The 16,521-nt window shown below is 46.2% G+C and overlaps 1 protein-coding gene across 1 annotated transcript; it reads right to left on the bottom strand.

The window, feature by feature from the left end:
- Positions 1-463: 463 nt before the first annotated feature.
- KCNA4 (potassium voltage-gated channel subfamily A member 4) lies at positions 464-15,404 on the bottom strand. The gene is made up of 2 exons (XM_029582860.1): positions 15,180-15,404; positions 464-3,236 (listed from the first exon to the last, which is right to left on the bottom strand). The coding sequence occupies exon 2, from the start codon at positions 2,558-2,560 to the stop codon at positions 647-649; it is 1,914 nt and encodes a 637-aa protein (XP_029438720.1). The 5' UTR covers positions 2,561-3,236; positions 15,180-15,404; the 3' UTR covers positions 464-646.
- Between the last annotated feature and the right edge of the window lie 1,117 nt (positions 15,405-16,521).

A 16,521-nucleotide genomic window follows, 5' to 3' on the forward strand; every position in this document is an offset into this window, starting at 1 on the left:
AAAACTTCCAGAAGCCCACAGGAGCTGGGGCAGAGTGGTGGGTCTCCAAAACAAAACAAAAAACATTTCATGGTTTGCAGTTTTTACCATTGCAGATGCACAGAACACAGAAAAAGAAAATCTAGAAATTAGCAATTTTGCTTTCTTTTATTTTTGCCTGTTTTCTGAGATGAGGGGGGGACACCACTGGTCTTATTTTGAAAAGGCAACATAAATCTGTTTCTACAGTATAGATCAAAAAAATATTTTTTTTTATTTTACAGCTTTGTTTTTTTGTTTTTTTTACAATTGGAAACCTGAACAGAACTAAAACTGAAGTGCATACGAGTAGATTAGAAGGAGTTACTTTCACAGCAAAGTCAGAGAGCTGGCAATGTGAGTGCAGCACAGCACTATATCATGAAGTAACATGATACAAAGCCAATACAGCATGTAAACATGGCGAAATAAATAATTACTCCTCCAAAAGCAATATGTGTTTAATATCATTTTGTCATGGTCCCATGAAAGGATGTTCTTATACAAGGAATCCACTGCATTTTATATATAACCAGCAACTTTTCTGTTTGAGACATTCATTTGCATAATTCATGTTAATCACTGCACTCGTCAAGGGATAAATGCATTTGGAAATGTTCAAAAGAACTCACACGTCAGTTTCCACTGACTTCAAATTTGGACAGTTTTTTTTAATAGTATCATTTCCATTCCCTGTGCCCTGGCATTGATTCTCTTTGACACAAAGAGATTCTTTTACGCCTTCCTCCATCTCCACATATTCAGATTTATCCCCTAGGGAAGACAAGGTGGAACTTCTGAACTTCTTCAGGAGGTTGGAAGGGAGGTAGGGACAAGAGATCACATTCTGGGCCAGCTGGGTCTGGTCTTCATTCTCAGTCTCTCGGTGATAAAAGTAGTTAAAGTTGGAGACAATCACTGGCACTGGCAAAGCAATGGTTAACACACCTGCAATGGCACACAAAGACCCGACTATCTTGCCCCCAACAGTGATGGGCTTCATGTCCCCATAGCCCACTGTTGTCATGGTAACCACGGCCCACCAGAAGGCATCTGGGATGCTTTGGAAGTGGGTGGAAGGTTCATCGGCCTCCGCAAAGTAAACAGCACTGGAAAACAAAATCACTCCAATAAAAAGGAAGAAAATGAGAAGTCCCAGCTCCCTCATGCTGGCCCGAAGGGTGTGCCCCAAGATTTGTAAGCCCTTGGAGTGTCTGGAGAGCTTAAAGATGCGAAACACACGGACCAAGCGAATTATTCTCAGGATGGCAAAGGACATGGCCTGCTGTCCGTTGCCTTGCTGCTGTGCAAGATCCGTGCCAAGGGTGATGAAGTAAGGCAAAATGGAGACAATGTCAATAATGTTCATGATGTTTTTGAAGAAACCTGTCATGCTGGGACATGCAAAGAATCGCACTGTAAACTCAAAGGAAAACCAAATGATGCAAACCGTTTCCACGATGAAAAAAGGATCATTGAACGCCGTGTGTCCACTATCCAAGAGCAAAGTTTCATTAAATGCCCCATTGCCCACAGACAAAATAAGATCTTTGTCATCTCGAAACTCTGGTAATGTTTCCAAACAGAATATGATGATGGATATTAAAATGACTAAAACAGAAACAATTGCAATCCCCCTGGCTGGACTCGAACTTTCAGGATATTCAAAAAGCAACCAAATCTGCCTTCTGAACTCATTGACTGGCAAAGTCTTTTCTTCTTCTTTCACAAAGCCTTCATCTTCCCTGTATTTTAGAATAACTTCTTCCCCAAGTTCATAAAACTTTACCTCCTCAGAGAAGATATCAAAAGGGACATTGATGGGTCTCTTTAGTCTCCCTCCTGACTGGTAATAATAAAGGATTGCATCAAAACTTGGACGGTTTCGGTCAAAGAAGTACTCATTTTTCAAGGGGTCAAAGTATCTCATCCTCTTTTCAGGATCCCCTAGCAAAGTTTCTGGAAACTGAGTCAAGGTTTTCAGCTGCGTCTCAAACTTCAAGCCAGAAACATTGATGACCACTCGCTCGCAGCATTCAAACTCACTGTAGACCGAGTCGTAGCTGTCCTGGGGTGGCCTTCCCACGAAGGATGACGCCTCGTCCGTCTCTTCCTCGCGTACGCTGCACAAATCAAGCCTTCTGTCTTCCTCAGGCTCCTCGCTGTCCTTCAGCATCATCTCCTCGGAGCCGCTGGGCACCAGCTCGGAGGGGAAAGTGCCGCTGCTCTGGTTGACCTGAAGGCGGCTCCGCTTCCGGTCCTCCAGCAGGGACCAGCGCTTTTTCTTCTTCTCCTTTTTCCTCTGGGACTCCTCTTGCTGCAGCTGCTGCTGGGCCGGGCCATTGCCATGGGAGGAGGCGCGGGTCTGTTGCAGCTGCTGCTGCTGCTGGTTTCCACCTCCGGAGGCTCCTTCTGCCACCACCCGCGAGTGTGCAAGGCGCTCACGCTCCCTCTCCCGGGCAGCAGCACGGGCCTGGGCATATCCGTAAGGAAGGTGGCTGTTGCAGCCAGAGCTTTCTGCACTCACCATAGCAACCTCCATTTTTTTTTTAGATGTGCCTTTTCTTCATATGTGCATGCAGATTCTTTCTTATTATTTATTGGCGCTTTATAGAAGCAACAAGACTTTGCCCCCAGATCTTCTTTGATTCAAAGCCGCTGAGCAGCCAGTAATTGTCCGCAAGCATAGAACTCATTTTATAAACTCCGCATTACCCTGGAACCCCAGCTGTGTTCAGATTTCTGTTTTCACATAAATGTTGGCGTGGGGAGGGGGACTAAGCCCACTGACTTTTGTTCCAGGAAGTCTGGCCTTGGTTACGTTTCACTAGGCACTTTCATGTGGCATTGAGGAATGTTGCGATGGACAATAGGCTGCAGAGTCTGAGCTCATTCATGATTCTTCCAAGACTGTGCAATCAGCGAATCCCAAGTTGTCCCTTCTCACCTTGAAAGGCCAGTTCATTTAACAACGGTTAATATTATCATTATTCACCTCCGAGACGCAGGGCAATGGTTCGGCCCTGGTAATATTATTATTTGACAGGTCAGAGCCACTTCCGGCCATCACGTTAAGCACGGCGATCCTTTCATCGTATTGTCCACAATCCGAACTCAGCCTGTCACCAAACTGAGCAGGAGGCAGAGGCGCATCCAGGGTCGCCACAGAGCGCAAGAACCCGTCGGCGTTTGGTGATCACCGTGCACCTGAGCTCAGCCTGAAAAATACAGAGCAGACAGGAAAAAGAATTTACACCGGTTATTCTTGTAGCACACTTTCTCTGCCAGATCATGTTCAGCACACTTTGAAATAAATTACTCATACAGCTTGGAACATACGACCTTCTAAAAATTCAGCAAACCTCTTTGGAAGTAAAAGACCTATTGAAGTAAAAAAAAAAACCTATAGTGCAGCCACAGAAGTCTGCAGCTAGTTCATCAGATCGTAATATGGGTAGCCAGGACATACACTTCCCTCGGCATCCGCCCTTTTACAAGCACCAATAATGAACACACTGACAACAGATTGGAATCAAACAGGCTGCAGCTTCATTACGTTATACAAACAGCCCTCTGCTTACAAGCTTAAGGAACTCCCGCTGACCATCCGCCACCAGCCGGCAAGATGATCACCACCAGCCACCCGGCCAGCAGGTTCCTCCTGCACAACACAAATTCATTTCCATCTCCCAGCAAGGACCATATGGGGACAACTACACCCAGTTGTCTCCCCTAGGTCAAGACATGACTGCTGTCAATTCAGCAAACATTTCAGCATAACACTTAACCCCCGACTGGCTCGGGCAACACGCCGCCGCCCCCCCCCCTGCTGTGACAAAGCAGAAAGAACACCCCAGATAACGGCCCTGACCATATAAGGGCGGTTGGGAGGGATGCAACCGCGGCTGCGACGGACGGCAGGTAAACAAAATGTGCCCCTTTGCACAGCCATAAACCCCCAAACTCCTCCGCTTACCCTACAGGCCTAGCGCCCCAGGAGCCAAACAGCTCCAAGCTCATCCAAGTTCAAAATTAAACTGAGCAACAGCCCAACCTGACTGACTGTAAATTCAGTCTAACTACTCCCCAACCGCCCACCCCCACCCCCTTCCCTAACTCAGCCCTTCCATTCCGGCCTACTCCAGACGTGAGCCTGGCACCGTATTACTATGGTCGGTCAAGCACAAGGCCTTTCCGCCCTCTCATACATCCTGTAGTAGATTTTATGAGGGGCAGTGAGTGTGTCCGGGGTGCAGCTATGATTATGTGGGCGGGAGGAGGGCTTTGGCAGTGCTGGGGAGATTCCGATTGTGTGGTGGGGGGGGGGGGGGGGGTTGGGAGTTATTGCAGCGTTGGGGAGTTCTGGCTCTGTAGGGATAGGACTGGCAGTGCTGGGGGGGGAGGATTCTGATAATGTTGAGGGGGCTCTGATTCTTTGAGGGGGAGGGACTTCTGGCAGTGCTGGGGGCTTTGGGCTGTATTTGTGTAAGCAGGGCCTAGACGTCCCTTCATCTTGTCCATTGTGGGTTTATTAAATGCAATTGATTGAAATTTGCTGTATTTTTCCCTATAAGATTTGCTTTAGTGAAGGGGTACGAGGAAGGTTTGGGCTGTTTTACGGCTGCCACTTGAAATGATCATCAAACAATTGAACATTGAACTGAAAGTAGAGCGACAGCAGTGAAGCAACAAACAGTACTGGGAATTAAAACAGATTTTCTTGAAAACGGAAAAGTAACTTTACTGGATGCATTGCATTTTTTCTGGTAATTTTACGTCCCATTCAGGAGGCCATACAAAGTTGCAGATTAGGAACTAATTAGTGAATACATTCAAGAGTCCCGTAATGTGTTCAGCAGAGCCCTCGGAGGCAAGGATCTTTCTGTAACGTGCCAAGGGTGAAACCTTCCAGTCAAAAAGATCAGGCTAAGGGGGCCCCAGGCATTCTTCCCACGGAGAGAGAATGCGAGAAAAGCCTTAGAAAATCAGATGCTAAGTGAGCCGAGGTGAAGGGGTCATTAGGATCCTGACAGAGAAAGGAGGGGCAGTGCACCAGAAACGGGAGCGCATCATTTGAGCTGCCGTGTCCGTTTGGTGCAAGCCATTACCTCACCTTCCACGTTATTTTGAGTAATATCATCGTGAGTTGCAGAGCACATAATGCCAAATGTACAGCACTGTACAGAGACGCACAATGGACAGTCCCTACTCCATGGAGCTTACAGACAGACAAAACACACAGAGAAAGAAGAACTGAGGCTTTTGATTCTGGATGGATCATTTGGTCCTTTTCTGCCATCATTACTATGTTACCATCATCAGTTGTGATATTGTGGTTGTAAATATTGAAGGAGAGCTCTGATTATGGATGCTACTGATCTTCCTAATGTTATTTATTGCAGTGAAAGCGTACTACTACCACCACTACTATTTAACACTTGTATTGCACTGTACGCAGCACTGTCAAAAAAATGAGACAATCCCTGCTCAGTAGAGCTTACAATCTAATCAAGGCAAACATACAGAGCAAAAGAGACTTTGGGAATTTCATTTATTAAGACAATGGTTGAAAATTAATGAGGCTGTAAATAGGACAATCAGGAGTTAAGATTTAAAAGCTGCCTCAAAAAAGGTGGGGTTTTAGATGGAATTTAAATAAGGCAGGATGGGGAGCACGATGCAGCAGCTCAGGAAGTTTATCCCCAGCCTATGCTGCAGCCAGGTGGAAAGCACGGAGTCGGGAATTGGTGGTAGAGGGGAAGGGCATAGATAGGAGTGACTAGTCTGATGAGTAGAGCGCAAGAGGACAGGTGTAGAGAAAGATAAGAGAGGAGAGGTAGTGAGGAGCTGCAGAGTGAAGGCTCTTGTAGGTGAGCAAGAGGAGCTTGAACTGTGTGAAGGAATGGATAGGGAGCCAATGTAGTGACTTGAGAAAAGGGGTTATATGGGTGAAGAGACTTTGGTGAAACATAAGTCGTGCAGCTGAATTTTGGATGGACGGTAGTGAAGAAGCAGATTGCAATAAGTCTAAGCAGGAGGTGATGCGAGAGTGGATACGGGTTCTGGCAACATGTTCAGAAAGGAAGGGATGGATTTTGATGATATTACAGGGAAAGAAACAGCACATGTAGCAGTGTTTTGGATATGTGTAGAGAAGGAGAGAGAGGAATGGAAGAGGATTCCAAGCGGTTGGTGCTATCTATAGAAAAAGAACAAGGAGGAAGAGGAGAGGTGGGCTTGGTGGGGGGAGATAAGGAGCTTTGTCTTGGCCATGCTGAGTTTAAGGTGGTGGTGGGACATTAAACAGCAATATCAGACAAGAAGGCTGAGATCTTGGACTGGATTCCTGATGAAATTTCTGGTGTAGAGAGGAAAATCTGGGAATCATTAGCATAAAGATTGTAAGGAAAACCATGAGAGGAAATTAGAGCACCAAGGAAATTCTTATACAGTGAGAAGAGAAAAGGGCCCAGAACAGAACCCTGAGGCAAGCTAATTGATAGTGGGATGGCAGTACATAAGAACATAAGATTTGTCATACTGGGTCAGCCCACAGATCCAGCAAGCCCAGTATACTGTTTTCAACAGTGGCCAATCCAGGTCACAAGTACCAGGGCAGGATCCCAAGGGATAAATGTATTCCAAGCTGCTTATCGTAGGGATAAGAAGTGGATTTCCCCCAGTCCACCTTAAGAATGGTTTATGGACTTTTCCACCAGGAACTGCCCAAACCTTTTTGTAAACCCAGCTACACTAACAGCTTTCATCACAGCCTCTGGCAAAGAATTCCAGAGCTTAATTATGCATTGAGTGAAAAAATATTTTCTCCTATTTGTTTTAAATTTACTTCTTAATAACTTCATTGCCTGTCCCATAGACTTTGTACTTTTTGAAAGAGTAAACAACACATTTGTGTTCACCTGTTCTATTCCACTCATTATTTTATAGACCTCTATTTTATCTTCTTCAAGGTGAAGAGTCCTAATCTCTTTAGCCTTTCCTCATAGGGGAATTATTCCACCTCTTTTATCATTTTGGCCGCCCTTCTCTGTACCTTTTCTAATTCTGCTACATCTTTTTTTGAGATGTGATGACCAGAACTGCACACAATACTCAAGATGAGGTTGCACTATGGAGCGATAGAGAGACATTATGATATTTTCTGTTTTATTCTCCATTCCTTTCCTAATAATTCCTAGCATTCTGTTTGCTTTCTTGGCTGCTGCTGCTGCTCACTGAGCAGAAGATATCAACGTATTATCAATGATGATGCCTACATCCTTTTCCTGAGTGGTGTTCCTAATGTGGAACCTTGCTTTGTGTAGCTATAATTTCGATTGTTCTTCCCTAAATGTATCACTTTGCACATTTGTCAATTTTAAATGTCATCTACCATATGAATGCCCAGCCTCCCAGTATTGCAAGGTCCTCTTGCAATTTCTCACAATCTCCTTGTGATTTAACAACTTTGAATAATTTTGTATCATCTGCAATTCTGGTCATCTCACTACTTGTTCCCATTTCCAGGTCAATTATAAATATATTAAAATACAGTGGTCCCAGAACAGATCCCTGAGGCCCTCCACTATTCACTTTCTCCATTGAGAAATGTAACCATTTATCCCTACTCTCTGTTTTTTTATCTTTTAACCAGTTCCTAATCCACAATAGGATACTGCTTCCTATCCCATGACTTTTCAATTTCCTCAGAAGTCTCTCATGAGGGACTTTGTCAAATGCTTTCTGGAAATCCAGATACACTATATCAGCTGGCTCACATTTAGCCACTTGTTTTATGCCTTCAAAGAAATATAGTAGATTGGTGAGGCAAGACTTCCCTTGGTTAAATCCATGTATGGCTTTGTCCCAATAAATTATGAGTAGATATATGTTCAATAATTTTGTTCTTGATAATTGTTTCTACCATTTTGCCCAACACTAACATGAGGCTTACTCATCTGTAGTTTCCTGGATCACCCCTGAAATCCATTTAAAAAACTGATGGTCTGTTGGCAACCCCTCTAATCTTCAGATACTGTAGATGATTATAAAGATAGTTTACAAATTACTAATAGTGTGTCTGCAATTTCAGTTTTCAGTTTGTTCAACACTCTGGGATTTATACCTTCTGGTCCAGGTGATTTGCTACTCTTGTTTGTCAATTTGCCACCAGAGAAAACACTAAACGTGTGCTGGGAGAGTGAAGAAGAGAAATAAGACAGGATAGAGTCCCAAAATCCTAGTGAGAACAGAGTATCAAGGACTAGGTAGTGATCAACAGTGTTAAAAGCTGCAGATAGGTCAAGGAGGACAAGGATTAAGTAAAGACTTTAGGGGTAATTTTCAAAGGAGATATGAATGTAAATGTAACATACTGTCATAGCAATTTTCAAAAGCCATCTAAACATGTTGCATGGGTACCTACAGAATCTGAATGTAATTCACTTTGAAATACTTGAAAAGTGGAATATAAATCAAATAAATAACAAACAATAACAAATAATACTTAATGCAGGAAAAGCTATTGACAATTCAATGGCATATATTGTAGCAATTTTCAAAAGCCCACTTAAATGGTAAAGTGCATTTACATGTGTAAAACCCAGATTTAAGCAAGTAAATTATTTTGAAAATCATGCCTTTTAGTTTTAGCCATAATTGGAGACTTTGGCAAGGACTGTTTCTGTGGAATGTAGAGGGTGAAAAGCAGACTGGAATAGATCAAGAATTGCTTGAAATGAAAGAAAATCAAGATAGTGGTAGGAAGGAGATGGGACAATAGTTGGCAGTGTTGGTGCAAAATGTTCAACCACCCTAAGTGGTGACATTACCCTACCACATGATCTCTCTCTCTCTCTCTGGCAATCTCATCAATGAATGCACTGCGCTATCCATGCCTTCAAATTGACTGCAGTGCCTTTGCACCCTGCCCACTTCCAGCGCCGTAGGTGGCTGCCTAGTTCACCTAATGCCTCCCACCGTTCCTGCAGGTAGTGAGGGTTTTTTGAGGAGTGGTGTGGTCAGAACATGTTTGAAAGCAGCCAGAACAGTAGCAGTGGAAAGCAATAGATTGAGATTGTGACAGATGGAAGGTATGATTGCAGTAGAGGTACAGCTGAGTGGGGATGGGGTCAGAGAAACAAGTAGTGAGTTTTGAAGAAGAGAGAAGATGGACAGTTTATACTCTACTGTGATTTCAGAAGAGGAGAAGGTGGCGGAGGCCAGGAGATGTGCAGAGGAAAGAAGTGGGGGAGAGGCAGGTAGAGGTAACTAATTTTGTGAATCTTGTCATGGAAGAAATCAGCCATAGTCCAGGCAGAGGGTGAAGGGGAGAAAGGGAAGTGAAGGAAGTTTGTTGTATCTGTGGACCCTTGCACTGGGGTGATATTGGCTCTCCCTGCAGGGAGGAGCCCTGCAGGTTCTACCGCTAGCAGGCAGACCCAGGCGAAGCAGAGACCGGTCTGGAGCTTCACCTTCACCAGCCCACGTTCCCTGGCAGGACTTAGGCAAAGGTATCTGCTGATGAGAAGGGACATGGTCCAAGGCCAGGATAAGGTCATAGGCAAGTGGCAGTCAGGCATATCGAAAGTCCAGGTGAGGGTCAGAACTGTATATCAATCAGAGGGAAAGGAAAAGAGAAGGATAAGGCTGGAGCAGGCTGGGCAGACAAAGATTGGAATAAGGTGAGCAGGTGAAGACTGGAACAGGTTGGAAGCAACATGCACTACAGAACATAGGAGGACCTGTTGCTGAGACAGTGTGTATCCAGGGAACTGCCCTCTTCTAAGGTGAAGAGGATGACATCATCAATAGGAGCCGCGGGGACTTTCCTGCCATGGTCCCTTTAAGAAGCCCGATGTTGGGACAATGGCAGCCAGCTAGAGCATGCCAGCCATGAAGGTGAGGGCAACAGCTTGCGGGCTGTCCTTGTGCGCCATCAAATGCAACAAAGTTTAAGTAGGAAACTGAGTGTGGCAAAGAGATGGTGAGGGTTGAATGCAAGACATTTTATTAGATGGACTTAGTAGTCTTGCTTGGCAAGTGCAATAGCAGACTGGAAGGAAGTCATCATGAATTTGAAATGCATGGGCATGGGATTTTAACCAGAGATGTTCTGCAGAGTGGGCACAAGAATATAGGAAGTGAATTCTAAGGATGAGCCAAGGCTGGGGTTTGGTGTGCTTTACAGGATGTGAAAGGGGAGGGGCAAGGCTATCTAAAGCAAAGAAGAGTATAGTGTTGTAAGAAGAAACTGCTTTATCAACTGATTCAGACAATATAGTGGAGGAAAGGAGAGATGAAATAGTACTGGAGCGCATACAAGGGTTGACGGCTTGGAGATTTCTGAATGTGTTGCTAGTGCCTGGATGAGGGTGGTTTAGTGTGAAAGTTATCAAATGATGGTCTGAAATAAGAAAAACTGAGGTGGAAACATCTGAGAGAAAGCATTTGGAGGAAAGCACTAGGTCAAGGCATGCTTGAGAGTAGGAACGGTAGAGCAGCGTTGCAGATCAAATGAGGAGTCAAGGACAGGGGTGGATTGCCCTATCGGGGGATCGGGCATCCCCCAGTGGACCGGTCACTCTAGTCATGTGGTCTGCCGAGCGCGGCTGTGACAGAGCCATGCTCGGCAGACCACGTGGTATCTCCTGGGCCGTCCTGGGTGGCGAATCCCCGGGCTGGTCGTCATCGGGAATCTGCCCCTGGTCAAGGAAAGGAATTTTGAAGCATAAGAGTCAGAGGGGTCATCAACACAGAAGTTAAAATTGCCAAGAATAAGGGAAGGGAAAAATAGCACAGTGAAGAAGGAAAGCCAGGAATCAAAGTTGGTAAGAAAGGAAGATGGGGATTTATCATAGGGTGAATACATGACAGCTACCTGGAGAGGTAGTGAGATGAATGGGCAGATGGAGGTAGCCTCAAAGGAAGCAAAAGAGTGGGATTAAGGTGGAATAAGGGGTTGAAACTTACAGTAGGAGAGAGTAGCAGTCCAACATCCCCACCATGGCCTACTGGGTGAGTTGTATGGGAGAAAAGATAACGTCCATAACAGAGAGCAGCAACTGAAGCAGAGTCCTCAGAGGACTTCGTTTTTTGGGTACTATGGGATCTACTTAATGTTTTGATACTTGCCAGGTTCTTGTGGCCTGGATTGGCCACTGTTGGAACAGGATGCTGGGCTTGATGGACCCTTGGTCTGACCCAGTATGGCAACTTCTTATGTTCTTAAGCCAGTCAAAGCAAAGAGATTAAAGGTATGAGAGAAAGATATCGTGAATATAGGCAAGTTTGTTGCAAATAGAATGGGTAATCCAAAGGGAGCATGAAAAAGGAAGAGAAGCGGGAGGGAGAAGGGGAATAATAATATAAAATCGGGGGGGGGGGGAGGGAGTAACAGTTTGATATGCACTGATTGGGTGAAAGTTGCATTGGAAGGCAAGGATTGGGATTGATATCCCTGGCTGAGAGTAGGAGGAGGAACAGGAGAATACGTAGAAGAGAGGGAGAGCTGTGACAACAGCGACATGGATGAGAGGCTGTCAGGGAGAGTAGAAATGACTGGATGAGAGGAAGAAAGCTTATTCTCAGAGCAGTGGACAGTGCAGATGACAGAATGGCAGGTAAGATAAAGAAGGCAGACAATGGGGGAAGTGGATTTGGTGTTAGTAAGGATTAGCATCTGGAAGAGAACATGCAGGAGAGTGATAGGAAATGAAGAAAGGCCCTGCAACCTCCCTAGTACCTGGCCGGCTGCTCAAGGAATGCGGGATTGGAGAAGCTCAGGCCTGAGGTGGGTGGCGGTGACCTCCAGTCGACCTCCGAGGCAGCTGGGAAAAGTATGCGAATGGGCTGCAGCCTTCCTTATAGAACGTCTACCCCGGTCTCCTCATAAAAGCTTTTAATTATTCCTTCAACCGTAAAACTACAGAAGACACAAACCAAACCCAGATGTGATTAGTTGAGGGACAGGCAGGCTTTACTGAGTACCGATGTAAGGTATTTGATAACCCAACTGGTGAAAAATGTGGAGGTCCATTTTCAAAAGCCATATAAGATGGATAACGGAATAGTGATCCATCTAAATGGCTTACCTGGCTATATTCAGCCCTTATCCTGCTAAATCCTAGCCAGGTAACTGGTTATCTGGCTAGAATTTAGCCAGATAAAATGGAGACAGTCTGGGGGTAGGCAGGAGATGTTCTAGGATGAGCAGCTGCTTAAGTTAGCCGGTTACTTTCTGTGGCTAACTCTGGTTGGGCCATAGGGCTGACCTAAAGTTAACAGATTATACAGAACGTGCTAACTTTAAGACTGCACTACTGAACATACCTTGATAGTTAGCCTGCTTTGTATAACCAGTTAATTAGAAGAACCACACAGCAACTGAATATGGACCTCTAAGTCTTTGCTAAGGAACCTATCTACATACTAAAAACAGACATTGGGGTGGGTAGCTGAGGAGCAGGCTGGAAGACTCTTCAGAAAGACAGCATTTCCAACAGGCATCAAACACCTTTCACACTTATGAAGCAGGCAGGAAAGTCATACAAGCCCCAAAGTTATTAGAAATTAGGAATAGTCATTTTATGTCAAGGATCCACTCTGTATCTTTGCAACAGTAATGAGCAAGGGAGATCTAGTAGGTTTGAGGATGGAAGGAAAGCAGCCCTCATGTCTGTACTGGACAGGTCATGCTAGTATGTAAAGAGAAGCAGTATTATTTGTGCAGCTGTAAATAGCTGTAGGGACAGAAACAATATCCTTTGGTCCTAACTTAAAGAAGGACTAAAGAGTGATGGGAAAAGGCTGAGACTGTGCCATGAGGTTGAGCTGTCAGGGGATGGGCTGGAAATGAAAAGTTATTAAATAGAAAAGTTATTAACCAGTATTGCTGAAAGAAAAACTGAGCTACACAGCAGCATGTATGAGGTTATAGATGTGTGGATTCTACAGGTGAGACCAGGATTCTGCTTGTGTGTAACACTCAAGTCTCTGTGAGTGGCCTTCAGGGTGTGCATATTCATGTGCGACATTATGTGTCTTCCTAACATCGTGTGTAAGTGTATTTGTATTTGATGCTCACTTCCTCAGACTGGTAAATGTGTGTGCAGTGCCCAGGTTGTGCATTTGCATGTTCGTGTTCAAGTCGGGCCATGTATTTGTGTGTGTACATGCATTTGTGATGCTCAGACGGCATGTTTGTGTGTGTCTAGGGAGGCAGGGAGATTGTGATACTTAGATTGTGTGGACAAGAGAGAGATGCTGGAACCGCATGTGTGTGTTTGTGTGTGATGCTGAAACTGAATGCGTGTGTGTGTGATACTTAGAATATATATGTGTCTGGGGGCAGGGAGCATGTGATACTCAGACCGTGTGTGTGTGAGAGGGGTTTAGTCTGCCCATGCACAAGGGGCCAAAGAGAACTAAAGCTGACCAGCCTGAGAACCTAGGAGACAGAGGAGAAGGGTGAGAGGGACTTAGGGTTGGAGTGATGAGGGAGGAAGAGTTAAGAATAAATTCTGCAGTAAATACTCAGTGACTCCCATCTCCGTCTGAGCTATGCATTGAGGTCTTTCAGTGTAATGACGTTAGGCAGACCATTTATATGACTGAGGGCAGTGTTAATAAACTGACACTAACATACACGTTGCCTGGTTTGACTTTGGGGACTGGGGATAATTGTTTATAATTATTTTTTGTGATCCCTCGGATTTTAATTACATAGCTCTAAACCTCACTGAAGGGCGTGTGCCATGGATGGTGACCGAAGGGGGTTCTAGTTTTCAATTTTTTTTTTTAATTTCTGTACTTGGCAGTTTTTCTTTCCTCCCTAACTTCTCTTACGGTGCCCGCTTTTCCCTGCCTTCTTCTGAGTATAGATGGCACAAGGCATGGGATATGTTCCAGTGCAAACCAGGGGGAAAGTGCATATCTAAAAATAGAAGAGTCGCATCTGGGTGGGATGCCCGTAGGCTGCTGTTCTTCATGGAGGCAGGAGTGGAGGAGCAGCAGGCTGTAAACCAGCGTTCAGATCCCACTACCATTCCTCGTGACCTTGGGCAAGTCACTTTACCCTCCATTGCCTCAGGTACAACCTTAGATTGTGAGCCCTCTGGGGACAGGGAGATACCTACAGTACCTGAATGTCTTCCACTCTGAGGTGCCAAAAAGCAGAATTTCAATTGAGATTAAAGCTAGGGCCCCACAGCTGCCTTTAAAAGGAGGCTGGGATCCCGAGTTTATTCAGGGGAGGAAATAAGATGGGGAAACCCAGTAAGAAATCGCTAACTGGATTCCAGCAGAAGAAAAATATATATTAGCTAAAACACTGGCACAGATTAAGCCATTCTCTTGTTTCATAGCTGTAAAACACGCCAAATCTCAATATTAAAGCTGTCCAATTCTGATTTAAGAGGGGAGACCTTTCATAGGCACAAACTGAAAATGCAACTCTCGTCCTACCAGGGTGAGATGAGAAGCACTTCCTTGCAACCTTTCTTTCAAGGTGTGCATTGCATATGGAATTCACTTTACAAAGCGACTTGCTACACCAGTTGTAAGAAGCCATTTAATAAATGACAGTAACTCGCCAACATGTAAAAAATGCAACTCTGAACCAGGACACCATATACACAAAGGCAGAACTATTCCTGAAAGACGAACCCTCTCCACCCAAGAAAGAGCACCCGGTTAACCCAGAGATGGGCTCCACGAGGCAGGGAGAGAAAAGCTGAACTGCAGGCTACAAGGCGCGGAATATTTAGCACACGAAAGCAGAAGAGGGAATGCAAGGCAAACTTCCCCAGCCCGGGCTTGCACATGTTTGCCTTGGCAAACGTGCCCGGCTCTTCCCCCGGGGTGGACTCGCCCTGAGTAAACTCGGAGCTTGCTTTGCTCTGCAGGGCAGCTAATTTGCCCAGGAGCCCTCCCCCAAATCCTCCCGTGCGCTGTTACCAAGGTGTGTGCAAGCCTCGTCCGTCTCCCTCCGAGCTTTCCCGACCCAGATTCTGCAAATGTGAAGCCACGGGTGAGAGATGAGAGAGGGGGGACCTGCTGAACCACCATCAGCCCCTTCCTCCGGTGTTAGGAACCTAGCGCTGCCGCCTCCTCTCCGGGTCCGCTCCTATCCCCCCCCCAAAGTCCCAATCCTATCCTCTTACCTCGCAAGGCAGCCGCCGGAGGAGGAGGGGGAGCGCCGCCGAGGGCTTGTTGATCTCCTGCTTCCCTCTCCTCTCCCTCCACCACCCCTTCGCATCCTTGGCAACAGAAAGCGATGGGGAGGCGCAAGTTGGGGAAAAAAAAAGCTGCCGGCCTCGGCCGATCCTGCTGGGCCAAGCTCCGTTCCCTCCTCTTCTGCTGGCCCCGCAGCACCACAGCTTCGCCGCCTTGCCAGCCCTGCTCGGGGAGGGGGGGGGGGGAGTACCGGGGGGACCAGTGAAGGGCGACCGTGGCTTCCCTGCGCTTTATCCCCGGGGCTGCCCGGCTCCACAGCGGCCCCTGCTGGCGCCAAGCACGCCCTGCGCCTTCACGATGCTGGGGATTATTCTCAAGTTAAATGATAGATGCTCGCCAATAAAAAGCTGTGCAAAGCCGTGCTGCGGGCGCTTTGTTTAAACCTGGGACAGGAGGAGAAGGCTGTTTCCTAGCACACGAGCATGATCTGCCGGGGAAAGTGATGGGAGACCGCTGCAGAAGGGTCATGGCGCTGCCCCCCTCCATCCACTGCCACCTGGGGTCGGAAGGGAAGGTGAGGTGATGTCCTGGGGATAGGCTTCCTCCAGAAGTGCCACTGATGGTCTCCTCCCAGCCACCAAGGAGCACTCAGCTGGGGGACAGGAGGTCGAGGGGGGGGGGGTGACCCCTCGACCTTCTGTCCCCCATTCAGGAGGACTGAGACAGGCTCTTTTCTATTTACTCAACAGTGTGATTGGCAGAGCCTGGGCATCACATGTTGCTGGTCTGTGAGTTCAGCGGCATGCAGAAACGTATAGGTGGAAGCAGATATTCTCCAAGTCAGTCCAAATATCTGTTTGCCAAATATGCCCCAGGATGGATATTCGCAGATATTTATTTGACCAAATGTGTGACACCGAATGGAGGCTTTATAAAGACAGAGCGAGCTGGGAATCGTCAGCGCTGAGGCCTGGCTGCTCCGTGCCACATGTTTAAGGGAGAAAAGACAGTTTCCCTTACAAAGGTAAAAAGACCGCCGACTGATTGACTCCTGTGAAAGGAGTTACTGTTTCTCCCAAACCTCCCCAGCTGAAGTAATGTCTTTTGCCAGGTCAGGTGATTGCACAGACCGTGGACTGAAAGGAATAGTTCACCAGATTCTCCATTAAAGATAAACACCAGTAAATCAGCAGCTGTAACATCCTGAAGCCCCCAAACCTGCCTGAGCTGGCAAAAATAATTAACACATGGGCGAGAGGGATGTCTGCCCCTCCAGCTTCTGCATAGAATTAGGTATTTGTTAAAGTTATGGGCCAAGCATTCTAGCAA

This window comes from Rhinatrema bivittatum, chromosome 17 (genome assembly GCF_901001135.1).
Source record: "Rhinatrema bivittatum chromosome 17, aRhiBiv1.1, whole genome shotgun sequence".
NCBI lineage: Eukaryota > Metazoa > Chordata > Amphibia > Gymnophiona > Rhinatrematidae > Rhinatrema > Rhinatrema bivittatum.

Excerpts from the sequence above, each read along its gene's own strand:
- KCNA4 (XM_029582860.1), bottom strand. The coding sequence starts at position 2,560 with ATGGAGGTTGCTATGGTGAGTGCAGAAAGCTCTGGCTGCAACAGCCAC.